General features: G+C 44.2%; 1 protein-coding gene across 2 annotated transcripts in view; it reads right to left on the bottom strand.

Moving 5' to 3' along the window:
* Positions 1-26,899, bottom strand: part of LOC141133436 (A.superbus venom factor 1-like) — a 224,820-nt gene that overhangs the window by 168,929 nt on the left and 28,992 nt on the right. For both annotated transcript variants that reach the window (XM_073622823.1, XM_073622824.1), the window contains exons 3-5: positions 22,820-22,985; positions 16,772-16,842; positions 15,728-15,813 (exon numbers count right to left, since the gene is read on the bottom strand). In XM_073622823.1, coding sequence (XP_073478924.1) covers positions 15,728-15,813; positions 16,772-16,842; positions 22,820-22,985 — 323 coding nt within the window. The remainder of the gene's footprint in view (positions 1-15,727; positions 15,814-16,771; positions 16,843-22,819; positions 22,986-26,899) is intronic.

Raw genomic sequence — 26,899 nt, 5'->3', positions numbered from 1 at the left:
CTGCCTAAGTAAACTTCCGCGCCCCCTTTACAACATCCCTCAAAAAGCCTGGCACTTCCTCACAAGCCCCATTCCAAGGCCCAAAGGTATATCCTACTTCTACACCCTGCTTCAAGGGAAAAGAACCTTTAATAAGTTGATCCCCCATTGTCAATGGGAAAAAGACCTTAGCACTACCTTCTCTGACGCTCAATGGCAACTAGCTCTCAAGTCCACCTACAAAGTAACCCAATGTTCATCACTTTGGGAACTCACCCAAAAAATCTCGCTCCGCTCTTACCTAACCCCAGTAAAGTTAGCTACCTTCCACACCCACACTCCCAAGACATGCTGGAGATGCAAAGCATCTAGAGGGGACATGATCCATATTTTCTGGGCATGCCCCCTCATCCGAAAATTCTGGTTAGATACGTTTGATTTGATAGCCAACATTACAAACTGTTATATCCCACCCTCACCAGAGCTGGCGCTCCTAAATTTAACCATAGAAAACATACCTGGACCTCTCAGACACACAATAACCCATATTCTTTTGGCTTCCAGACTCAATATAACACGTAATTGGAAGTCCGACATACCCCCAAACATAAAACAAACCATTGACCTGGTCTCACTACACTTTAGCTACGAAACGATGGTGGCCACCAGCAATGGTCGTGCCACACAAACCAGTAAACAATGGTCTCCCTGGACTGACTGGACCAATGCTGCACCCCAAGCCCAGACTTCCCAAACTCAACCTTAGACCTTCTTGACCGAGCAATCTGTTCACCATACCTTAGTCATGCGAGTTCCATCTTGATTACTACAGAATCTTAACACCTTATCACAATTGAAACTGTCTGTATTTAACAAAGTTCATGTGGAGGCCACTCTCCCCCTGCAGCACAAAGAGATCCCAAGCGGGGTGCTGCGAGGGGAGAAGAGGCCCTAATCGCAAAGTATTCCAACCATAGTACAGTGAAATGTAATACCCATGATCATTTGAGAGCGCTCAAACCAATGACAAGCTGCTGACTATTACGTATAATTTCTGTTTGCAAATTCTTTGTTGTATTTCTAGTTATACTCTACGTCGTTGCACGACGTACAATATCTCAATTGTACTCTGTATTTGCCTGCAAAAAACCAATAAAATAATTTGAAAGAAAAAAATTCTACTTTTTCAGGAAAATTTCTGTTCATTGAATGCCCAAACATAGGGTATTGATTGATTTTTAAATACTACAAACTTAATATAATAAACAATACAGTGAAACCTCGGATTGCGAGTAACGTGGTTTACAATCGTTTTGCAATACAAGCTATTTTTTTTTTTAAATGCTGACTCGCTTTGCAAGCATTGTCTTACAAGATGAGCAGGATTCAAGCCTCTGGCGTGTGCAATACTGCACTTGGTCAGAGGTGCGGGGGCGCCAGTGAAGCTCGGAGACACTCGGAAATACTCAGAAACGTCTCCAAGCATCTTTTAGTACCTCTCAGTGTCTCCAAGCGTTTCCAAGTGTCTCCGGTGCCCCTGCACCTCTGGCCACATGCGGTACTGCATAGACAAGCAATGGCTGTGGAACGGTTTATCTGAGTTTCCATTATTTCCTATGGGGAAACTTGCTTTGATATACGAGTGCTTTGGATTACAAGCATTCTTCTGGAACAAATTATGCTTGTAATCCAAGGTATTACTGTAATAATCTTTTTTGTAATAACAAGCCTTATTTTCAGCAGTTATCACAGAAAATAACAGTCACATGGCTAAAATCAATCATAAAGGCTGATAATAATTGAAGTAGTGAATTAAGCCTAATCACAACTGACATTTCTTCTGTAGATTTATAAACTGATCTGACTGTTTAAGGAATTTTCTACATACAGTTGTGCTCATAAGTTTACATACCCTGGCAGAATTTATGATTCACAAAAACTTTTCTTTCACTCATGGTTAGTGTTTGGATGAAGCCATTTATTATCAATCAACTGGGTTTACTCTTTATAAATCCTAATGACAACAAATACTAGCCATATCACCCTGATCAAAAGTTTATATACCCCAGTTCTTAATACTGTGTATTGCCCCCTTTAACATCAATGACAGCTTAAAGACTTTTGTGGTATTTGCGGATGAGGCTCTTTATCTTCTCAGATTGTAAAGCTGCCCATTCCTCTTGGCAAAAAGTCTCCAGTTCCTGTAAATCCTTAGGCTGTCTTGCATGAACTGCACGTTTGTGATCTCCCCAGAGTGGATCAATGATATTGAGGTCAGGAGACTGAGAACCTCCAGAACCTTCACTTTATTCTGTTGTAGCCAATGACAGGTAGACTTGGCCTTGTGTTTTGGATCATTGTCATGTTGGAATGTCCAAGTACGTCCCATGCGCAGCTTCCCGGCTAAAGAATGCAAATGTTCCTCCAGTATTTTTGATAACATACTGCATTCATCTTGCCATCAATTTTGACCAAATTTCCGTGCCTTTGTAGCTCACACATCCCCAAAACATCAGCGATCCACCTCTGTGTTTCACAGTAGGAATGGTGTACCTTCCATCATAGGCCTTGTTGACTACTCTCCAAATGTAGTGTTTATGGTTGTGGACAAAGGCTAGAACTGTAGCGGGGTGAGGTCATGACGTAGGACGTCGGACGGGAGGGGAGGAGATGGAGGTGTGTGGGCTGGCTGGCTCTGAGCGGCCTCGTGGAGGAATAAATGAACGGCACAGTGGAAGGTAGGGAGAAGAGGGGACTCCGAGTGCCTGAGTACAGGCAAACACAGACAGACTCTCTTCAAGAAGCAGTTGGTGCGGCCGCGGCGCCGTGATAATTCCTGCTGTCTGTCCTGAATCTCTCGGCCCCCCTCCCTCCCCCTCCCTCTCTCCCTCCTGTATCATAGCAGCAAAGTACGGAGCGCTGTGTGTAAGAATCATCCCTGTTGACAGGGACAGGGACACAGAGCGGAACGCTGAACGGACGAAGCAGCACACAGATACCTGAGCCTGACAGCATACAGATACCTGAGTCTGACATCCTGACAAGGAACAGAGAGCTGATAGCACCTTCAGAAGACGCTGCAAACGCTGGTCTAGGGACTGGGGTAAGAACCGTCTCACGAACTCAGCTCAAGAGGTAAGAGATTTAAAACAGCGCTCTCCATGTCAAACAAAGGTGAAGTAATCCTGAAGGTATGAACTAGATATTTCTATATTAAGAACGGGGAAACTGACTCTAATTGAGGAACACTATTGTCTGCATTCTTTCAGTATACTGTGGATTGAGTGGACGCTGTAGATGTTGCTTAGCCTTTTCTATGCTGCTTGTTAATGAAATACTAGTGACTCAATTGGACTGAGTAACGCACTAAGCAACAATCCCAGTAACAAAGTAATTAAGCACCAATAAAAGATCAGGGTTAAAGTGTGCTACTTTTGGCAGCACTAGAAAACCCCCACAATATCCCAAAAAATATAAAGATCAACCTAAGTCGCAGCATAGGAACATAAACTATAGATATAAAATATAAGTCTTCCCCAAGACACAGGTGTATACCATGAGTAGAAATGCGACAAAACCCGGGAGGGGGGGGTACCCAAGACCCCCAAAGATAGCACCACAGGGAGTTCAACTATGGGGAGCTCAATTAAGCAATACATGACCCGGGGAGGTAGCCCAGGGAAAAACCACCTTGAACCCCAAACGCTAAATACGGCGGACGGGAAAACCGGGGAGAACAACAGGAGAGCTCAGACACCTGACCACTCCAGAGACGAGCTTTTAGCGGAGAATACGTTAGAGACAACTAGACTGGAGGAACATAGATTGGATATACAGTACCCCTCGAAAAATGAAATTTCTGAAATGTTCAAATCATTAGAGGCCTCAATTAAACAGGACATACATGCCCTTAGGACGGATCTGGGAAATATATTGGCCAGAGTCGAGAAAACTGAAGACACAATAGATAAACATGAGCGGGCCCTCTCTGACTTAAAAGATCAATTTAAATCCATTCAACAAAACCAAATAAGAATTTGCTACAGATTAGAAGACCAGGAAAATAGGAACCGTAGACAGAACCTAAGAATCCGTGGGGTACCGGAAAAGAGGGGCGAAGAGCTGAGGAAGATCATTGCAGCAATCTTTACCCCCATCCTGGAACTAGACGGAAGAGACTTGCCCAAAATCGAGCGGGTACATCGGATAGGAAGGTTCGACGCTAGACGAACGGAAAGAAGTCAGGACATTATAGTGAGGTTCAGTTTCTATGAAGATAAAGAATGGTTATGGATAAAGTTAAGAGGGAAAACCCCACTCAAATACGGGGAGGCAAGGGTATTAGTCTTTGCTGATTTAGCTAAAGACACTTTAGCCAGGAGGCGCCATCTTAAGCCCCTCCTAGACCAAATGGTAAAACAAAATATAAAATACACGTGGGGGTTCCCGGCATGCTTATTTGGAAGCAAAGATGGCAGAACAGCAAGGCTTAGATTTCCTGAAGAATTGGAGGACTTCTGTGAGAAGTTGGGGATCCAAGCCCCCCCATTACTGGACTGGTTTAATGATCAGGAGGTTGATTTAGGAATGAAAATTTCTGTGGATTGGTTGGGGTGCTGGGTGGAGGGGAGGGGTGGGGGAGAGGGAATTAGCTAAAATAAATGGGGTTCTCGGAGTTGGCCAGCCCGACGGGTAGCCGTGCTAAACGGCGGCTCGCTATGATACACACCGAAAGCTCCACCCTTGGAGGTGGTGTCCGAGAGTGGCTCACGTTATTTGGGTCCCTCGAGGGTTTAAGGGTCCAATTGGGACCGGGAAGAGGAGGTGGGGGGAGGGGGGGAGAGGGGGGGGATGGGGCTGGGGGGAACGAGGGAGACAGGGAAGGGAGGGGACCAATAGGGTCTAAGGGGGGGGAGGAGGGTGTAGTGGAAGGGAATAAGGGTACAATGATTAGGGGGAAAGGGGGAGGGCGAGGGAAGGGGGGACATTTATGTTATAAAAAAAAAGCTAAGGGAATCTCTCCAAGGCCAAAAGAAAAAAAAGGTTCACCTATCAGAGCGAAAGATAGCTAGGTCTATGTTAAAATTTATAACGTATAATGTCAGAGGCCTAAATATGACTGTAAAACGAAGAAATATTTTTAATGAGCTTAAAATCTTAGGCCCTGATGTGGTGTTCCTCCAGGAGACACATATCACACAACAGTCAAAGTTAAGATTGTTCTCAAGTGATTTCCCGTACTGGTACCAAGGTGATACTATATCAAGTAGAACTCGAGGAGTGGCCATCGGGTTTGCAAGAGGAATAAGTTTTGAGCTAGAGGACAGACTAGTGGACCCAGATGGGAGATTCCTTTTTATTAGGGGTAGATTAAATGAGGGGGAATTTACCTTGGCTAATATCTACGCACCTAACAAAAACCCAATGAAATATTTCGGGCACGTCCTAGAGAAGTTGATGGAGTTCAGGAAGGGACACTTGATCCTGATGGGGGACTTTAACTTTTGCATGGACTCAAGAATGGACAGTACGGCCCGTGCACAGGAGACGAAGGATAGCCAATTAAAAGGCACTGAAACAAAAACTATTTAGATACCAACTGGTAGATATTTGGAGGGTCCAACACCCAAGTAGACGGGACTACACGTTCTTTTCCCCTGTGCATGGTTCTTACTCTCGGATTGACCTTGGTTTCATAGAACATAGAGAAATAGAGGAGGTTGTGGACTCTAAGATAGGTAGCATAACATTCTCAGATCATGCTCCTATGATCATGGAAATGAAAATAGGAGGCGGGGCGGGGTCCCGGGGTCAGTGGCGCCTCAATGAGGAATTGATTCAGGAAGAGGAGGGATATGCCCTAGTTAGAAAAGAATTGGAGAACTACTTCCTAATAAATGACAACGGGGAAGTCTCAGGATCTACACTATGGGAGGCACATAAAGCCTATATTAGGGGGGTCCTAATTAAGTTGGGAGCTAGGAAGAAGCGAGAAAGACGAGAAGAAATCTCAAACCTAGCAGGGGAAGTAGATAAGCTAGAACAGGACCATAAAAAACAACCAAGACAGCAACCCCGTGAGGTATACCAACAGTTGATAATTAAAAGGGCAGAGTTAAAAAAGGCGCTGGAGCTGGATTCAAGAAGAGCATATAATAGATTTTTAAGGGATAAATACCGCTGGGGAAACAAATCAAGTAAATTTTTGGCAAAAATGATACAAAAGAAAACAACTAGAAATTTCATTGAGAAAATTCAGACTAAAGATGGCCATTTAGAATATTCATCAAGAAAGATAGCGGAAATTTTTAAGAACTATTATCAAGGTTTATATTCTGTTAGAACATATGATCCCCACTCTAAAAACAGGAGAGAGAAAAATAAGAACTATTTAAAGAAAGCTAAGTTACCCATAGTCTCAGACTCAACCAGGGAACTTTTGGAGGCGCCAATATCGGAAGATGAAATTAGAAGAGCACTAATAGGGGGGGCCCCCGGGAAAAGCCCCGGCCCGGACGGGCTTACATTGTTATACTATAAAAAATTCAAAGAGATACTTGTTCCAAGACTCTGCCACTATATGAATGGGCTGGGGGATAGCTACGAGATGAGCAGGGAAGCCCTTCAGGCTTCCATCGTAATTATTTCGAAGGAGGGCAAAGAGAAAACACTCTGCTCAAGCTATCGCCCTATCTCTCTGCTCAACACTGACACAAAGTTATTTGCGAAGGTCTTGGCAGAGAGGTTAAAGGAGTCTATGAATTTCTTGGTTAACCCCGACCAGGTGGGGTTCGTCCCCAGACGGGAGGGGAGAGACAATGGGGTAAAGACCCTCCTCCTGTTACAGAGGTTGAGGGAGAGTGGACCCCCAGGACTACTGCTGTCAATTGATGCCGAAAAGGCATTTGACAGAGTAGACTGGGGGTTCATGTTCCATACCTTGGAGACTATGGGAATAGGACCCAAGATGATCCGGCGGATAAAAACGCTGTACCATCGCCCCACGGCCACAATAAAAGTTAATGGGCTGAAATCTCAACCCTTCGAGATGAGGAACGGTACGAGACAGGGTTGTCCCCTGTCTCCGTTGCTTTTTGTCCTGGCCCTTGAGCCACTCCTGGCAACAATACGCAGCGACCCTGACATAAGAGGCATAAAAGTGGGGGAAGACGAACACAAAATCGCAGCATTTGCTGATGATGTGTTGTTCTATGTGACAGAACCAAGGACCTCCCTACCCAAATTAGTGGAAGTTTTAAGAAACTATGGCGAGCTCTCCAATTTTCGAATAAACTTAGCAAAATCCGAAATATTAAATATTAATTTAAACAAAACAGAGGTTGAGAAAGTGAAGAGAATATCAGACTTTGGGTGGACCAAAGAACTGAGATATCTAGGTATCAAATTAACAAATTCAATTGAGAGGATATACAATATAAACTATATCCCCCTACTCGACGATATTAGATCAGATTGTAAGAAATTCGCCAGTAAACCCCTCTCATGGATAGGTCGCATTAACATTACAAAGATGGTCCTGCTCCCCAAAATAATGTATCAATTTCAGATGATCCCCATTCCACTCCCCCAATATTACTTAACAAAATTAAAAAAGATAATAATGGACTTTATTTGGAAGAATAGAAGGCCAAGAGTCTCCTTCCAGATATTAAAACAAAATAAAACAGATGGTGGACTGGCCGTACCAGATGTACGGAACTATTATAAAGCCATAGTCCTATCAAGATTAGTGGAGTGGGCAAAAAGAGATAATGACAAAACATGGGTAAAAATTGAGAGTGCACTTAACAAGACACAGCTAGGAAATATTATTTGGAATCCCCCACATTCTAGATCTTTAGAAAACACTTATGTAATTACACAAAACGTTTTTAAAATATGGGATGGGGTATATAAGAAAGTGATAGGGAAATATAATTCACCATTGTTGGCACTTAAAAACAACGAGTATTTTGCACCGGGTACAGAAAATGTAGGAGGAAAAGAGGCATTTGGGGGGTTAACACAGATAAGGGAAATAGTTAAAGAGGGTAAAATAATAACACTTCAACAATTTAGACAAGGTGGAGGAACACGTGGGATAGATGAGTGGCGATACCTCCAACTAAAACATTTTGTGAGTAGGTTACCACATCCCATCAGGACAGGGGAAGAACTGACAGAAATGGAAAAGTTATGTGATCTTGAAGACTCGAGAAATACAATCTCGAAAATATATAAAATCCTGATGAAAACAGAAAGGTTGGAGATACCGCCATTCATCGAAAAATGGGAGAGGGACCTGGGCACGAAGAAAGATAAAAACACAATTCGCAAAATTCTTGATAGGATTTTTAATTTAACACTAGATGTACGCTCAGCAGAAATGAATTATAAATGCATAAGCAGAAGTTATATAACCCCGGAGATATTAAGTAAATACCAGAGCGGCGCTTCGGCATTCTGCTGGCGTGGCTGCCAAGATATAGGAACAATGGGCCACATCTGGTGGAATTGCCCCAAAATAAAAAGTTTTTGGAAGAAGACTCTTGCGCTAATAAAGATAATTACGGGTATAGAAGTGGTAGAAGATCCATGGGTGATTTTGTTCCATGGGGGGGAGGGAGAAACAAAAAAATATAAGCAGACCCTGGTACCGTTTCTTTTGAATGCTGCAAAGAGATTGATACCGAAGGGTTGGCAGAGAAAGGAGGGCCCAGAGACATGGGAATGGTTCGATGCAATAGAGGAAACATACAATAATGAGATACTGGCGAATACTACAGAGGAACTAGGAAGTGGGAATATTGAGGCTTGGGAAGGCTGGAAAAAAATTAAAAAAACCTGGAGATACGCCAAGGAATTAATTGCTCTGAATTAGAAATGGAAAGTGGAAGAGAAATTGGCCTTGGAGAGAGTGAAAACGGGCCGGGAGGGGAGGGGGGGCGTGGGGGGAAAACAATGAGAAGAGTTTAAAATATGCGATCAGGGCCTGTTATTGCCCACTGGGAGGTGCAATGTTTTGTATATTGGAATTATTTGTTTTCATAAAGGCATAAAGCTACGATGATGAGACATTGAGAGGGTGATTGTACAATATGATCTACAAAGTTGACTAAATACCCTCGGAAAAGTTGTCTGAAGTGGCAAAAAAAAAAAAAAACAAAAAAAAAAAAAAAAAATGGTTGTGGACAAAAAGCTCAATTTTGGTCTCATCGCTCTAAATGACTTTGTGCCAGAAGGTTTGAGGCTTGTCTCTGTGCTGTATGGCATATTGTAAGTGGGATACTTTGTGGCATTTGCGTAGTAATGGTTTTCTTCTGGCGACTCGACCATGCAGTCATCTTTCTTCAAGTGCCTACTTATTGCGCATCTTCAAAAGCCATACCACATGTTTTTAGAGAGTCCTTTATTTCACCTGAAGTTATTTGTGGGTTTTTCTTTGCATCCCAAACAATTTTCTTGGCAATTGTGGCAGAAATTTCAGTTGGTCTACCTGACCGTGGTTTGGTTTCAACAGAACCCCTCATTTTCCACTTCTTGATTAGAGTTTGAACACTGCTGATTGGCATTCTCAATTCCTTGGATATCTTTTTATATCCCTTTCCGGTTTTATAAAGTTCAACTACCTTTTCCCGCAGATCCTTTAACAATTCTTTTGCTTTCCCCATGACTCAGAATCCAGAAACGTCAATGCAGCACTGGATGATAGATGCAAGGGTCTGTCATGATTCCAGAAACTTGTTGACCTTTTATACATGCACACTATTTACAAGCAAACAGATCACAGGTGAGGATGGTTACCTTTAATAGCCATTCAAACCCCTTTGTGTCAACTTGTGTGCATGTTATCAGGCTAAAAGCACCAGGATATGTAAACTTTTGATCAGGGTCATTTGGGTAGTTTCTGTTGTCATTATGATTTAAAAAGAGTAAACCCAGTTGATTGATAATAAATGGCTTCAGCCAAACACTAACCATGAGTGAAAGAAATGTTTTTGTGTTATTCATATTCTCTGAAAAATGACCAAGAAATCATAACTTCTGCCAGGGTATGTAAACTTATGAGCACAACTGTAATTATTATATACACACACACACACACACACACACACACACACACACACACACACACACACACACTATATTACCAAAAGTATTGGGACACCTGCCTTTATACGCACATAAACTTTAATGGCACCCCGGTCTTAGTCTGTAGGGTTAAATATTGAGTTGGCCCACCCTTTGCAGCTATAACAGCTTCAACTCTTCTGGGAAGGCTGTCCACAAGGATTAGGAATGTGTCTATGGGAATGTTTGACCATTCTTCCAGAAGCTCATTTGTGAGGTCAGGCACTGATGTTGGACAAGAAAGCCTGGCTCACAGTCCCCGCTCTAATTCATCCCAAAGGCATTCTATCGGGTTGAAGTCAGGACTCTGTGTAGGCCAGTCAGATTCCTCCACCCCAAACTCGCTCATCCATGTGTTTATGGACCTTGCTTTGTGCACTATTTGACAGACCTGCAGAGTCCTGACCTCTACTCCTTCTTCATTGAAGACGTCAGACGGTGAGCTAAAATGTACCCTCACATTCATGAGGCATTTTGTTTATGGCCATTTTCCGTCCATCCTTAAAAGCCCTCTATGTGAGGTTGCTTGAGTTGCAATTGTTCACCACACAATCAGGACACCGTTTCCTTCCTTGGCTCTGGTTGATTGACACATACATATGTCTAACCAGCCATTGGTTCACATCCGAGGGGACTTTTGTTGTGTATTAGCACTTGCACTTTACCTACAAGGACCTAGTCTACCCACTTATGTAGCCAATCCAGCTCTGGAATTCCAGTGAAATAGTATAGACCCGGGTCTCTAGTGACTTTAATTGATGAGTGTGAGTGCATGAATGCATGAGATATATGTGTAATGTCTGTGGTGGCCACCAGCACACAATAGGACTTTTATCTGCCCTATTTTTAAATACACATGGTTGTTGGATTATGTTTCTACATATTGTGACACAATAAAGTTTTTGTAGGTTCAACTGTTTGTTCTTGAGCGGACCATCCTTTTTTTTGGGGGGGATCTCCTCTTGACCCCTTCCTTCCCTTTCTTATATATGCTTTATGGTCCATTGAACAACCGTTTGACAGCTAGTCAGCTACATACCACTGAGTTATATGATTAATGATACGGGTGACATGAGAGACATATTAATTTGATTAATTACCACAGTGGGAGGGAATTCCCCTTCCCCCGTTTGTCACCCCAGAACCTACTATTGGACGACTTTAAGGTGTCCTTCCCCCCTTTTCTTTTCAGAGTCCTGACCTCAACCTGATAGAACACTTTTAGGATGAATTAGAGCGAAGACTGTGAGCAAGGCCTTCTCATCCTTATCAGTGCCTGACCTCACAAATGTGCTTCTGGAAGAATGGTCAAACATTCCCATAGACACACTCCTAAACCTTGTGGACAGCCTTCCCAGAAGAGTTGAAGCTGTTATGGGTGCAAGGGGTGGGCCAACTCAATATTGAACCCTACGGGCTAAGACTGGGATGCTATAGGGCCAGTTCACACCAGATGCAGTTCCGTGTGCTTTTTTTCTGCACTAAAAATGCATGCACAGTGTTTTCCATGTATTCCAATGGCTCTAGTTCACACAAAATGAAATGGCAACCTGGAGGCGTTCTGTGCACAGAATGTATACAGTATGCCCCCCAAAAACATAATTTACTGCTCATGTGATTGACTCACTGTTTTTCCCAGAAGTCTGCACTAAGATACAATTCTAAATAACAACAATGGCCTTTTATCATTAACTCTTTATTTGGTTTTAGGCAAGATACAAACAAACCGCCCTTGGCGAATACACATATGATAGTGACAGTAGACCATTGATAGAAGAAAGGAGAACAAAGATTAGCACAGCAGTTGGTACCACAATTCACCAAACCCTACAATACAATCCATAACAGTTTTAGATACAGTGGGGGTTATTTACTAAAGGAAAATCCACTTTGTACTACAAGTGCACTTGGAAGTGCAGTCGCTGTAGATCCGAAGGGGACATGCAAGGAGAATAAAAAACAGCATTTTAGCTTGCACATGATTGGATGAAAAAATCAAAAGAGCTTCCACTCATTTCAGATCTACCCCTTAGATTTAGAGCGACTGCACTTCCAAGTGCACTGCAAGTGGATTTTGCCTTTCATAAATAACCCCCAGTGTGTGTTGCAAAATCAATCAGCAATCCAAGTAGACCAGGATTCCCAAAGAGAATCAAAGTTATTAATTTGTCCATTCCAGGCAGCCAAGGTACGCTCATAAGAATGGTGAAGCTTAGTAATAAATGCTACTTCCGATGGGTTAGGGGCCTCCTGGGTTTTCCAATGTCTGGCAATCGTGAGTCTAGCAGCGATAAGTATGTGTGTTACAACAGTACGCATAGGATGAGGCACAGCATCGATGCCTAGATTCAGGATCGCCAGGTTCGGAGTGGGAGAAATTATTGCACCCGTTATCTCAGGGATTATTTGAAACACTTTTTTCCAGAAGCTCACAATACACTTGCAACACAAAAACATGTAAATAAGATTTCCAGTTTAACTACAACCTCACCAACACAGGGGGGATTGTGCAGAGGAGATCTGGGCCAATTGTAATGGGGTAAAATACCAACGCTGGGAAATTTTTTGAGTCAACTCCCAGTGTCGTACACAGTGTGTGACCTTATAACTTGTCCTGAAAGCAGTACTCCACTGTGAGGCAGAGGAGGTGAAGCCCAAGTCTGTTTCCCATTTTTGGAAGGGTTTTCATTTAAAAAAGTTTAATTTCTTCTGTAAAGAGGGAGATTCCTTTGCTTTTGGGAGGGGTGGAGAGGTAGAAGTTTAGAAGTAGTTTAGGTAGCTTTATGTCGGGGCTGAGGAATTCTGTATGAGGTGTTGTAACCTGCAGTAAGTATAGTGGTCAGTAGAACTTAGCCCAAATCTTCTCTGCAGCCCCTCCCAATCTTGGAGTTTAACAATGGCCTTTTATAACATAACAAAAAGTCTCTCCTATTGTTATTAATTAATCAACTCTCACAGGGTGCATCTGCCCACGCACCAGGAAACCTAGGGACAACACCTGAGAATGTTTAGGACTTTAATAAGTAGATTTGTGTGATGTGTGTTTCTTACTTATATGAAGGGGTGAACTGAGAGATACGTCTCCACCTCAATTTGTCATTGAACTCTATCTTAGTGGCTCTGTAAACAACTAAAGGAAGTACAAAAAGAAAGCACAGGGGTTCTAATCAACTGATAGAAATCATCTACTCTATGTTCCTAAATTCAATCTATAACTTCCATTCTTCTCCATTCTTCCTGGACTTAAAATGCGTCCTGACACCATATTCAACTCCCTAAAACCTTCTTTGCATCATACAGGAGAGCTTGTACACTTTTTGTCTGGGGCCACAAATATCCCAGACTCAGATATGAGATTCTTACATTACCTAAACTAAAAGGCGGCATTGGTTTACCAGACTTATACAAATACTGTGTAGCTTGTCACCTTACAAGAATTGCTGACTGGAATATACATGCAAAAACTCAAGCCTGGATCCAGATAGAAAATGCAGGAGCTCAAACCTCCCTACAACTGACAGCCTGTCTACTAACCTCGCATACAGCAAAACTTCACAAAGACCATCCAACTATAGGCCCATCCCTTCAATGCCTACACTTCATTAACAAAAACCTAAAACTGACATCTTACCCAGGCCCACTTTCTCCTATCAAACACAATCCTGACTTCACACCAGACCACAAAGTTTTTCCAATGGATTTGTGAATTCAATGTGAATTGACAGTTTTCCCTGAGCAGTCTCAGCTAGCTGCCATAACCCTGGTAATGCTCTTCTTCATCGGGCGGTCCAGGTTCCGATAATAGTGGTCTCTGTGGCGGATTCACCGCGAGATCACTTTTATCAAAGGCGGTAGAGGGGCCCCTCTCCCGCCATGCTTCAGTGCACTCCACCGCTTACCGAAGCCGTCGGCAGCGGAGGAGGCGATCATATCCTTCTTCCTGCTAGGCATGGAGACGAGGGGAAGATGAACCCCACTCCTCTCCATACCACTGCAGGGCAGAAGCGACATCAAAACGTCACTTCCGCCCATGGCTCTTAAAGGGACATTTTTTTTAGATTTTTTTAAATGACACATTTTTTTATTTTTATTTTTTATTGCATTTTAGTGTAAATATGAAATCTGAGGTCTTTTTGACCCCAGATCTCATATTTAAGAGGTCCTGTCATGCTTTTTTTCTAGGGGGATGTTTACATTTCTTTTAATAGGAATAAAAGTGACACATTTTTTTTTTAAAGAACAGGCTAAAAATAAAAGGTAAAATAAATAAGAAAAAAAAAATGTAAACACTCCCTGTCCCGCCAAGCTCGCGTGCAGAAGCGAACGCATATGTGAGTAGCGCCCGCATATGAAAACAGTGTTCAAACCACATATGTAAGGTATCACTGAGATCGGTAAAGCGAGAGCAATAATTCTAGCCCTAGTCCTCCTCTGTAACTCAAAACATCCAACCTGTAGAATTTTTTTAAACGTCACCCATGGAGATTTTTAAGGGTAAAAGTTTGTTGCCATTCCACGAGCGGGCGCTATTTTGAAGCATGACATGTTGGGTATCAATTTACTCGGCTAAACATTGAAATTGGGCTAACTTTACTGTTGTCTTATTTTTTAATTAAAAAAATTGAATTTTTTTTTTTAAAAAGTGCGCTTCTAAGACCGCTGCACAAATACGGTGTGGCAGAAAGTATTGCAATGACCGCCATTTTATTCTCTAGGGCAGGGGTCTCAAACTGGCAGCCCTCCAGCTGTTGCAAAACTACAAGTCCCAAGAGGCATTGCAAGGCTGACAGTTACAAGCATGACTCCCAAAGGCAGAGGCATGATGGAACTTGTAGTTCCACAACAGCTGGAGGGCCACCAGTTTGAGATCCCTGCTCTAGGGTGTTAGAAAAAAAAGTATAATGTTTGGGGGTTCTAAGTAATTTTCTAGCAACAAAAAACTGTTTTTAATTTGTAAACAACAAATCTCAGAAAGAGGCTTGGTCTTTAAGTGGTTAAGATCTTCACTGGTATTCAACACTTTCAGGAGTACCAATCTTATGGTTTCCCACCTCACACTGTAATCCCACCCACTGGCCCCTTCATCACTATGGCAGGAAGAATCCCATCGCACAGCAGGGGATCAGGTATCCAGCATGAAACACTTTGTTTTACGGGGGGTCCCCGGGTTAAGAACAAGTTAGGGACTGTAGGTTTGTTCTTAAGTTGAATCTGTTTGTAAGTCGGAACAGGTACATTTTTTAAATGTATCTCCAGCCGAAAAAACTATTTTTAAGCTTTTTGGATAACATAACACCCCTGTAATGTTTGTTTTGCTGTCTGTGTCCTTGTTCAGAAGATTTCACCTCACTTTCTGTCCCAATGACAATTGGATTTTGAAAAATTTGGGTTGTTGTGGAAACAAGGATTGGTGATAAAACAGTGGAGACACATTTTCCCCATAATAGCACCTACAGGAGTGAATTTCCCTTCCTAGGGGTAGATTTCCTCTCACTTCCTGTTGTTTCCTGTTGTCTCCATCTGTTTGTAAGTAGGAGTCGTTTATAAGTCGGATGTTTGTAACTAGGGGACCCCTGTTCTAAGAGAATATAGTCACTGGGTTCTGTCTCAGACCTACCTTGCAAGCTCATCCAGTGTAAAGGAATGGCTGCCTATTCTGGATGATAGGAGCACACTTCTCTTCACAATCACGTTATCAGGACCCTGTAAAGAAAATAAGATCTGAATTAGGAAAAATTCATATGATTAATCTGTGCTTCGTCCTTGCAGAGCAGAGTAACAGGTTCAGTTAAAAGCCTAATTTCAGGTTGCCACCCCCCCCCCCCCGCACATGTTCCCTGCTCCTTTCTTCCACCTTGGAGCACTCCCACCTCATTTATTTCTTAAAAAAAGAAAAAATTATCTGGATACATAACTGTTTTTCTACTTTAAACCGCTCTGAACACTTGCTGTACTGACGTGGCTGTGTTCTTGGCAGTAAGTCCACAAGTCACATCCTTTGAGGACTTTCAGGACTTTCATTATCCTTGGATACACTTTTTTATGTCCCCCCTTTTTATATTTTGGATGTGCTGATTTGAGGAACCTAATGGTCTTCATATTACATAACATATGGTTGTTTCATATTAGCCCTACACTTTTTCTGTTATTTGGTTTTTGCTCATATCCTACTGGCCATGTTAGCTGCTTATCATTTGGGTAGCGCAGAATTACTTGTTATAGTAAGTCCACAAGTGACTTCATAATGTGCTCCTTGGTGAAGGAGTGTGCAGAGGACTGCGCCACTATTGCAGCAAGAGTTGCTTGTTTTAAAAAAATATATATATTTTTAGAGTTTTTTTTTTCTAAAACTTGAGTTGTGGTTCAATGCCAATACTACAATTGCTTAAACTTATCTACCTTTCACTCCCTCAACTTTCCACACATCTGGAGAACCTACATGTTGTACCTGGTACTTCTGGGTATGGGGAGCATGTGACTCATTTCTCTTTCCTCCAAGCTGCAGGTGCTTAGTAATTAGCCAATCAGGCACCAAGCGCTGTCACATGGATGTTAGAAGAGAGTATTTAGCTCTGTGTGAGTTCCAAATCACTTGAGTTAAACGTTAATGATGTGCTTACAGTGAGGTTTTTAATAGCACAAATGGAGTCTTAAGCCTCACCTGGTAGTAGAAGATTACTTCTTTATGCTGAGACTTCAGATTGTAATTCATAGTGTAAAACCGGGCAAGAACTGGAAATGGAAAGCGTATAATGTAAAAAAGAAGAGTATGAATTAAATCAATGAAAATCCATCAAAAGAGCAACCGGACAGCCATTTTAGTCCACATTTATAATAAACATAGATGCTTTATAGATGCAGTTTAATGATTTATGTATTTTTTTAATCAACACCAAGGACGGTACTTACATGAATGATGAGTGTCCCCTGTGCTGGTAGCGGCTCTGTTAATTGAAATATTTAGCCCACTGCCCCCCCCCTCCAGATACTCCCCCAGCTATGATCTTCTGGTGCTGTATGATTGGTTCCCACAATAAAAACGTTCTATGAATGGAGGAGGCAAATCTTTCATTCATCCTTCCATCCTCCATTCATGGAGATCTTTTCATTGTGGGAACTGATAATACTGCTTGAATGAATGTAGAAGGGGGAAGAAATGGCAGGCATAGTCTGCACTTTTTCCCATTAACCCCCACAGCTGAAGATCACAGCTGTGAGGGTATCTGGGCGGCAGAGGACTAAAGATTTCAGGCAACAGTGCAGGCACCAGCTCATGGGACACTTGTCATTCATGTAAGTACCATCCATTAATTAACAGATTTTAGAATACTTTATTGACCCCAAAGGGAAATTAAAAACAAAAATTGAACATTAGAAAACAAAAACCTTAAAAAAAATTGCTAAATTCCAGCTTTAAATTACCCAAATGAGGCTCCATTCACACCATGGCATTCCAAATCACGGGCAGAATCGCGATGGAGCCTTAAAGGTGATTTTATTTTTATTTTTTACATTTTTTAAGTGTTCCATATTTTTGTTATTGTGTTAAATATTGAGATCTAGAGATTAGCCACTAAAGGGAGCAAACACTATATTTGCCATCATTACCTCCCTTCTTAACAACTGTTAAAACTGAACGTCAGACACATATAAAAGACAAAAATGAATGCAGCCCTATATTCATTAATTAACCATAATTATCAATATTTCCCACACACCTGAGCATATGTAGGGGAAGATCCATCTCTTAGCCCCATAGAAATCTATGGGGTTTCACTGCGCATGTGCGCGGTGAAAAAGTCTGTGGGGGTATTTAAAGATGGCAGAGGACATTGGTGGCAAGATTGAGGTAAGTATAAAGATTCGAGCGGGAGGTTGAGCTATATCTGCTCAGGTGGGTGGGGCAAAAGGGTAAGGAAACTTTATTTGAAAGCCTTCTTACCCTTTTTCATTTATTTTTAATGCATCTGTTGTAAAAAAAAAAAAAAACTTTTTACAAATCCCTGTACATCAGAATTCAGCCTGGAAGAAGGCACGGACAGCTAAACAGGTGTGCTGCATGAAATTACATTGACTATGAATATGCTGATAGATGGAGACATCAGAATGAGCAGAAGGATGAACTTATCTGCTAATGCTCTGTAATCATCCAATCAGCAGGCTGCAGGTAAAGAGAAGACATCACTGTCATCCTTAAGGTGGAGTTCACACTGGTACAACGAACGCTCCGACATTGGCAGCTCATGTCGCATGACGTGTTGAAAATCAATGTTTCCCTATAGGAGCCGTCTTAACTGGTCTGACACAAGTCGGTCCGACTTCGAAAATGCTCTCTGCACTACTTTGGTCCGACTTTGATCCTACTTCAGCCCATTGAATATCACTGAAGTAGGATCAAAGTCGGATCGCCGTCTTAACTGACCCGACTTTGGCATGCGACTTGTGCTCTGAGGATCTTGAAGGGGAACTCCACGCCAAATAGAAAAAAAAACAAAACATGGTTTTCCCCTCCAAGAGCATATCAGGCCCTTCATTCTTGTATGGATTTTAAGGGGAGCTCCCATGCCAAAAGAGCGGCATTGGGGTCCCCCCCAGGATCCATACCAGACCCTTATCAGAGCACACAGCTCAGTAGGTCAGGAAAGGGGGTTGGGATGAGCGAGACCCCCCCCTGAACCGCACCAGGCTGCATGCCCTCAACATGGGGGGGTGGGTGCTTTAGGACAGGAGGGCCCTGCGCCCCCCACCCCAAAGCACCTTGTCCCCATGTTGATGAGGACAAGGGCCTCTTCCCGACAACACTGGCCTTTGGCTTATCAGAATCTGAAAGCCCCCTTTAACATTGCACCACTACCTAGTCACCTAAAAACAGCGTCAAAAAATAAAACGCAGTACACAGGTTTTTAAAGTAAATATTTAGGCAGCTCCGTCTCTTCCGACTTCTTCTCCCCTTTCCAGCTCTTCTTCCTCTTCTGGCAATGTCTTCTGCCTCCTCCGCTGATGTCTTCTGCCTCTGCCAACTCTTCTCCCTTCTCCGGGTCTTCTCTGCTCTCTCTCTTCGGTTCTTCTCCCTCTGTCCGCTGTCTTCTGCCTCTGCCGGGTCTTCTCCGCTATCCTCTCGCTCTTTTGCCGGGTCTTCTCCACTGTCTTCTCCCTCTGGTCTTCTTCTGATGTTGACTCGATGCTCTCTCCCACTCTAATGCAGAGTGCGCGGTGTAGACAAAACAGAGAAAATGAATCACCGCTCAGGTAGACCTGCTTCCAGGTGTGTATGAGTAAATCCTTCAGAGGAGGGGAGTCCCAGGTGCTGGCTAAATGCAAATTGAACCTAGAGTGCGCGGTGTGCCGCTACTTATATTGGCATAGGGCGGAGTCACCGTTTAACGTCATCCGGGGGCCCCTTATGACGTTACTGTCGGGGCATGATGGGTGGTGACATCATAAGGGATGGAGCTCCGGTGACCCCGCCCTATGCCAATATATGTAGTGCCACACCGCGCACTCTGCATTACAGCGGGAGAGTGTCAAGTATCGGAAGAAGACCAGAGGGAGAAGACAGCGGAGAAGACCCGGCAAAAGAGCGAGAAGATAGCGGAGAAGACCCAGCAGAGGCAGAAGACACCGGACAGAGAGAGAAGAACTGAAGAGAGAACAGAGAAGACCCGGAGATGGGATAAGAACTGGCAGAGGCAGAAGACATCAGTGGAGGATGCAGAAGACGTTGTCAGAAGAGGGAGAAGAGCCGGAGAGGGGAGAAGAAGTCAGAAGAGACACCGGAGCTGCCTTAATAAATTACTTTAAAAACCTGTGTATTGCGTTTTCTTTTTTGCTACTTTTTTTAGGTGAATGGGTAGGAGTACAATGTACCCCATACTCATTCACATAGGGTGGGGGGCCAGGATCAGGAATCCAGATTCTGATAAGCCCCCTGCCCACAGACCACCGACAACCAATGGCCAGGGTTGTCGGGAAGATGGGGACAAGGTGCTTTGGGGTGGGGGTGTAAGGCCCCCCTGCCCCAAAGCACCCACCCCCCCATGATGAGGGCACATGGCCTGGTATGGTGCAGAAGGGGGGGCATTCGCTCGTCCACACCCCCTTTCCTGACCAGGCTGTGTGCTCGGATAAGGGTCTGGTATGGATTTTGGGGGGACCTCAACGCCGTTTTTTCAGCGTGGGGGTTCCCCTTAAAATCCATACCAGACCGAAGGGCCTAGTATGATCTTGGAGGGGGAACCCATGCCGTTTTTTTTTTAATTTGGCGTGGAGTTCCCCGTAAAGATTCATACCAGACAGAGTGCCTTGTACTGTCGGGGATCAAAGTCGGATCCCTGTTCATTGAAGTTGGACTTGAAGTCGCAGGGCAAAGTCGGAACCAAAGTGGTACGACTGTCGTGTCATACCAGTGTGAACCCAGCTTTACTCTAAGTGATGTCATCCACCTAGATGAGCTGACTGATGTTTAAAGCGGTTGTATACCCGCTGACGTTTTTTTTTTTTTTTTTACCCCTGTAAGGCAAAAGGCATAATGAGCTAGTATGTACCGCATACTAGCTCATTATGAAACACGTACCTTAGAACGAGGCGTCGGTATCTTACCTGGTCCACGCCGAGGGAGCTGTCATGTTGCCTCGGCGTGTCTTCCGGGTATCGCGGCTCCATCGCTGTGAGTGGCTGAAACCGCGATGTCGTCACTCCCGCGCGTGCGCGCGGGAGATTTCTTCCCCGGCAAGGTCCGGCAGCTGCCGGGCCTTCAGCCGAGAATCCCCTGGGCGCATGCGCCGCTGCAGTCAGTGGCTCATAGCAAGGGGAATATCTCCTAAACCATACAGGTTTAGGAGATATTTTTTTTACCTACAGGTAAGCCTTATTATAGGCTTACCTGTAGGTAAAAGTTAACAAATAGACTATACAACCACTTTAAGGAACTCCGGGTAATAAAATAAAAAAAAAAACTGCTAGTAAACTGCTAATAATAACAATAAAGAGATGATTGCAAATCTAGCCAGTTTACCTTTCTATTATATCACAGTAGATGCACAGAGCTGGGAACTCAATGCAGAGATCCAGAAATAGACGGAATTGTCAGGTGGAATAACACTCCATTATTCTTACATTGCAAAAGTCCAAAAATATTTTTTTACCAGAGTTCAGTTTTAAGTTTACCCATTACTTGTCATTTAAAGAGAGAGGAAAGCACAAACAGGCCCCTCTTAGCCACGATATACACTATATTGTCAAAAGTATTGGGACATCTGCCTTTACACGCACATGAACTTTAATGGCATCCCAGTTTTAGTTCGTATTGTTCATTATTGATTTGGCCCACCCTTTTCAGCTATAACAGCTTTGACTCTTCTGGGAAGGCTGTCCACAAGGTTTAGCAGTGTGTCTATGGGAATTCTTCCAGAAGCGCATTTGTCAGGTCAGGCACTGATATGAACGAGAAGGCCTGACTTGCAGTCTCCACTCTAATTCATCCCAAAGGTGTTCTATCGGGTTGAGGTCAGGACTCTGTGCAGGCCAGTCAAGTTCCTTCTCCCAAAACTCGCTCATCCATGTCTTTATGGACCTTGCTTTGTGCACTGGTCCAAATCATTTGGTGGAGGGGGGATTATCGTTTGGGGTTGTTTTTCAGGGGTTAGGCTTGGCCTCTTAGTTCCATTAAAGGGAACTCTTAAGGCGTCGGCATACCAAGACATTTTGGACAATTTCATGTTCCGAACTTTGTGGGAACAGTTTGAGGATGGCCCCTTCTTGTTCCAACTTGACTGCGCACAAGTGCACAAAGCAAGGTCTATCAAGATATGGATGAGTGAGTTTGGGGTGGAGGAATTTGACTGGCTGCACAGAGTCCTGACCTCAATAGAACACCTTTGAGATGTATTAGAGCGGAGACTGTGAGCCAGGACTTCTAGTTCAACATCAGTGCCTGACCTCACAAATGCACTTCTGAAAGAGTGGTCAAACATTCCCATAGACACACTCCCAAAATTTGTGGCAGATTTCCCAGAAGAGTTGAAGCTGTTATAGCTGCAAAAGTTGGCTCAACTCAATGTTGAACCCTACGGACTAAGACTGGGATGTCATTAAAGTCCATGTGCGAGTAAAATTAGGCACCCCAATACTTTTGGCAATATAGTGTATTTTGAAACCTCTGATGGCGCTGGGAAGAGTCATTCTTCTTGTGACTCATTGACTTGTCTGTGTAGCTTGGGCTTGAGCTATTGAGCTCTCTTAACAACAGCCTTTTAACAACAGGTGACTAAGCCCTGTGAGTGGAGTTAAGCACAGCACAGGGGCATGGCCTGGGAGGAGCTACGCTGAAGCCGTATCTCATCTTTCCGTACCTGGGCTGTGCTTTTGGTGTGTGGCATTCCTTTGGTTGTTCCTGTGCATATCCTCTGGAGCTGAAATTAGCTCTTTGGGTGCCAGCACCCGCCAGCTGTGGGAGTCACTGAGGGATTTTATAGTGGCACTTTGAGCGGCATTCTAAGCACTACATATGGGTCCCAGGTGGTAAAGTAGCATATAATTAAATAAAAAAGCAAACAGCTCCACCTACCAGTAAGACTGCATAATAAAATATGCAACATTTTTTATACTGACCTGACTACAAAAAAGGAAACAAAATAAAGAAAAGTAATTTGCATATCCCTTTAGCATTCACATATTGTGTGGATAAATCAAGAATATTATTCAGTTTTACCTGTAGACCCCTTAGTGTAAACAGTTTTGTCTGTCTGTATGAAGATGTATCCAGCTTCGGGTGATACTAAGACAGTTTTGCGTAGGGAACACCATGTGGACGTCACTGTCACGGTGACAAAGTGCTTTTTTTGTAGAATTCTTGTGTAATGTGCGAATGAAGGTATCTACAATAAATAGAAATGTATAAATCCATATGAGATATGTATATATTAAATAACTTCACTCTGATTGACCACGTTTGCAGACACAAAAATAATTGAATCTACATTGCATCTGGTCCACTAATTCTTACCCTGATTATACACATTACTGGGTTTCTACACTTGAACCACCATCATGAAAAATATTGTATTCTGGACAAAGTTTCCACCTGCAAAAAATTATGGAGACCATGGATAACCCATGAGGAAGAGGACCTCCTCCTCCTCCTCGGAACTTGCCTTCGGTTTCGAATATGTTGCTTAATATTGTATTCTGGACAAAGTTTCCACCTGCGAAAAATTATGGAGACCATGCATAACGGAGGAGGAGGACCTCCTCCTCCTCCTCGGGACTTACCTTCGGTTTCGAATATGTTGCTTAGCACTACTTGTTCGATGCTAACCTCCTGTTTATCGTCTTTGTCTAAAGTTATGCCATGATGAACTGATACTATGTCCTACGAATCTTATACACTGATACACTGTGGCCAAACGTGTGTAGACACTAGGGATGAGCTTCGTGTTCGAGTCGAACCCATGTTCGACTCGAACATCGGCTGTTCGATCGTTCGCCGAATTGCGAACGTTATGGGCCGTTCGCGCTAAATTCGTGTGGCGCGTCACGGCCCATAATTCACTGCGGCATCGCAGTGCATTGCTGGCTGATGATTGGCCAAGCATGCACTATGACCCGCATGCTTGGCCAATCACAGCGCTGTCAGTAGAGAGAGCTGTAATTGGCCAAAGCCAGGGTGGCTTTGGCCAATTACGGCTCAGGGCATTTAGTACACACCCCACACTATATAAGGCCGCCTGCACGGCGGCCCTGTGTAGTGTGTGTTCCGGTGTGCTGAGAGATAGAGAGAGAGAGAGACAGTGTCATTTGATTTGAGTTAGATAGATTAGGCAGAACAGTCAGTCAGTTAGCTGCACTTACAGTGTATTGTGTATATATATGCATCCCAGGTGTTGCATATATATATATACACTGTATTCAGTTTAGCTAGATCCGTTCCTGTTATCTTCTATCTAGACTATTTACATTTAATGCAGTGCGTCCTGCTCACAGTGTTCAGCTAGATCCGTTCCTGTTATCTTCTAGACTATTTACATTTAGTGCAGTGCGTCCTGCTCACAGTGTTCAGCTAGATCCGTTCCTGCTATTTACATTTAGTGCAGTGCGTCCTGCTCACAGTGTTCAGCTAGATCCGTTCCTGTTAAATTCCTACTGACCGGCAGGCTTGTCTGGTTACAGTATATAAAGCTACCTGAAGAAAATTACAGGTGTTCTATTTGATCCTATTAGTACCACGGTCAGGCAGCTAGACTATTTACATTTAGTACAGTGCGTCCTGCTCACAGTGTTCAGCTAGATCCGTTCCTGTTATCTTCCTACTGACAGGCAGGCTTGTCTGGTTACAGTATATAAAGCTACCTGAAGAAAATTACAGGTGTTCTATTTGATCCTATTAGTACCACGGTCAGGCAGCTAGACTATTTACATTTAGTACAGTGCGTCCTGCTCACAGTGTACAGCTAGATCCGTTCCTGTTATCTTCCTACTGACAGGCAGGCTTGTCTGGTTACAGTATATAAAGCTACCTGAAGAAAATTACAGGTGTTCTATTTGATCCTATTAGTACCACGGTCAGGCAGCTAGACTATTTACATTTAGTACAGTGCGTCCTGCTCACAGTGTACAGCTAGATCCGTTCCTGTTATCTTCCTACTGACAGGCAGGCTTGTCTGGTTACAGTATATAAAGCTACCTGAAGAAAATTACAGGTGTTCTATTTGATCCTATTAGTACCACGGTCAGGCAGCTAGACTATTTACATTTAGTACAGTGCGTCCTGCTCACAGTGTTCAGCTAGATCCGTTCCTGTTATCTTCCTACTGACAGGCAGGCTTGTCTGGTTACAGTATATAAAGCTACTTGAAGAAAATTACAGGTGTTCTATCCCAGCTTAGTGCAGCTACAGGCCATTAGTATGTCTGGAAGGCCAAGAAGGAGAGGCAGACAGTCACAAGCCAATAAGAGAGGGCAAGCAGGCTCTGTGTCTAGTGCTGGTCGTGGAGACGGTGCATCCTCATCAGCACGTGGCCATGGGACACGCTTGGCCTTTTTTTCGGCAGCTGGCCATGTTGAGCCGCAACATGCGGAAGACTTGGTCGAGTGGATGACCAAGCCGTCCTCATCCTCCTCATCCTCTCTCACCCATGCCCAGGGTGCTTTGTCTGGCAAAGCAGCGGCCTCTTCCCTCAGCTCAATGTCATCAGTGACTCCTTCCCTAGCTCCACCATGTCCTCATGAGGATTCCCTCGAACTGTTTGACCACAGTGTTGGGTACATGCTCCAGGAGGATGCCCAGCGTTTGGAAGGCTCTGATGACGATACTGAGCTCGATGAAGGCAGTAACATGAGCGCGGACAGAGGGGGTGCCCAAGAAGGACAGCAATCTGGCAGTCATGCTCCCCCTGCTGCAGCATACTGCCAGGTTTGCTCCAGTGATGAGGAGGGAGGGGATGATGAGGTCACTGACTCAACGTGGGTGCCTGATAGGAGAGAGGAGGAGGAGGAGGAGGAGGAGGAGGAGGAGGAGGAGGAGGCGGCAGCACATCACCAACGAGGCAGGATGCCCTCCAGGGGCCAGCCTAAGGGCAACACATTGACTGCATCACACCCCAAAGCTCCACATGTGCAGGGCGCTGCAGTCTCTGCGCGTTATTCAAAAAGTTCTTTGGTGTGGGCCTTTTTTGAGACGAGTGCATCAGATCGCACCGCTGCTATTTGCAACATATGTCTCAAGCGTATCTCGCGTGGCCAAAATATCTCCCGCTTGGGTACCACATGCTTGACCAGACATATGTTGACCTGCCATGCAGTTCGTTGGCAAGCGTATCTAAAAGACCCACACCAAAGAACAAAGAGGATCTCTCCTTGCTCCTCATCAGCTGAGATTTCCAACCCCACTAGACCTTCAGTCCTCTCTGAGACCTGCAGTGAGAGGAATGAAGGTGTAGAATTAGGTGTGTCACAGCCAAGTACTTGTGGGCAATCTGCTTTTGGTACACCGACGTCAGATTGTACCAGGCAAATTTCCCTGCCCCAGCTGCTGCACCGCCGAAAGAAGTTTGCTCCCAGCCATCCACATGCCCAGCGGTTGAATGCTAGCTTGGCAAAATTGCTAGCACTTCAACTGCTGCCTTTTCAGTTGGTAGACTCTGCCCCCTTCCGTGAGTTTGTGGAATGTGCGGTTCCTCAGTGGCAGGTACCCAAACGCCACTTTTTCTCACGGAAGGCGATTCCGGCTCTCTACCGGCATGTGGAAGGCAATGTCCATGCCTCGCTGGACAGGGCGGTCAGCGGTAAGGTGCATATTACCGCTGACTCATGGTCCAGCAGGCATGGACAGGGACGTTACCTAAGTTTCACGGCGCATTGGGTGACTCTGCTGGCAGCTGGGAAGGATGCAGGACAAGGTGCAGTAGTGTTGGAGGTTGTTCTGCCACCACGCCTCCAAAATGCTGATTGTGACACACCTCTCTCCTCCACCCCCTCCTCTTCTTCTTCCTCCATGGCCTCTTCCTCGGAACCAGCGGTGCTCCGTAGGCGTTCAAGGGGCTACGCAAGTACGCAGGCCAAAAGATGCCATGCGGTGCTTGAGCTGGTGTGCTTGGGGGACAGGAGCCACACTGGGGCAGAGGTTCTGTCAGCTCTGCAGGGGCAGGTTCAGAGGTGGTTGACGCCACGCCAACTTAAGGCAGGAATGGTGGTTTGCGACAATGGCACCAACCTCCTCTCTGCCCTCCGACAGGGACAAATGACCCATGTGCCCTGTTTGGCTCACGTCCTTAACTTGGTGGTGCAGCGGTTC

This window comes from Aquarana catesbeiana, linkage group LG03, assembly GCF_042186555.1.
Source record: "Aquarana catesbeiana isolate 2022-GZ linkage group LG03, ASM4218655v1, whole genome shotgun sequence".
NCBI classification, from domain to species: domain Eukaryota; kingdom Metazoa; phylum Chordata; class Amphibia; order Anura; family Ranidae; genus Aquarana; species Aquarana catesbeiana.
This window is presented reverse-complemented; position numbering and strand designations above follow the sequence as displayed.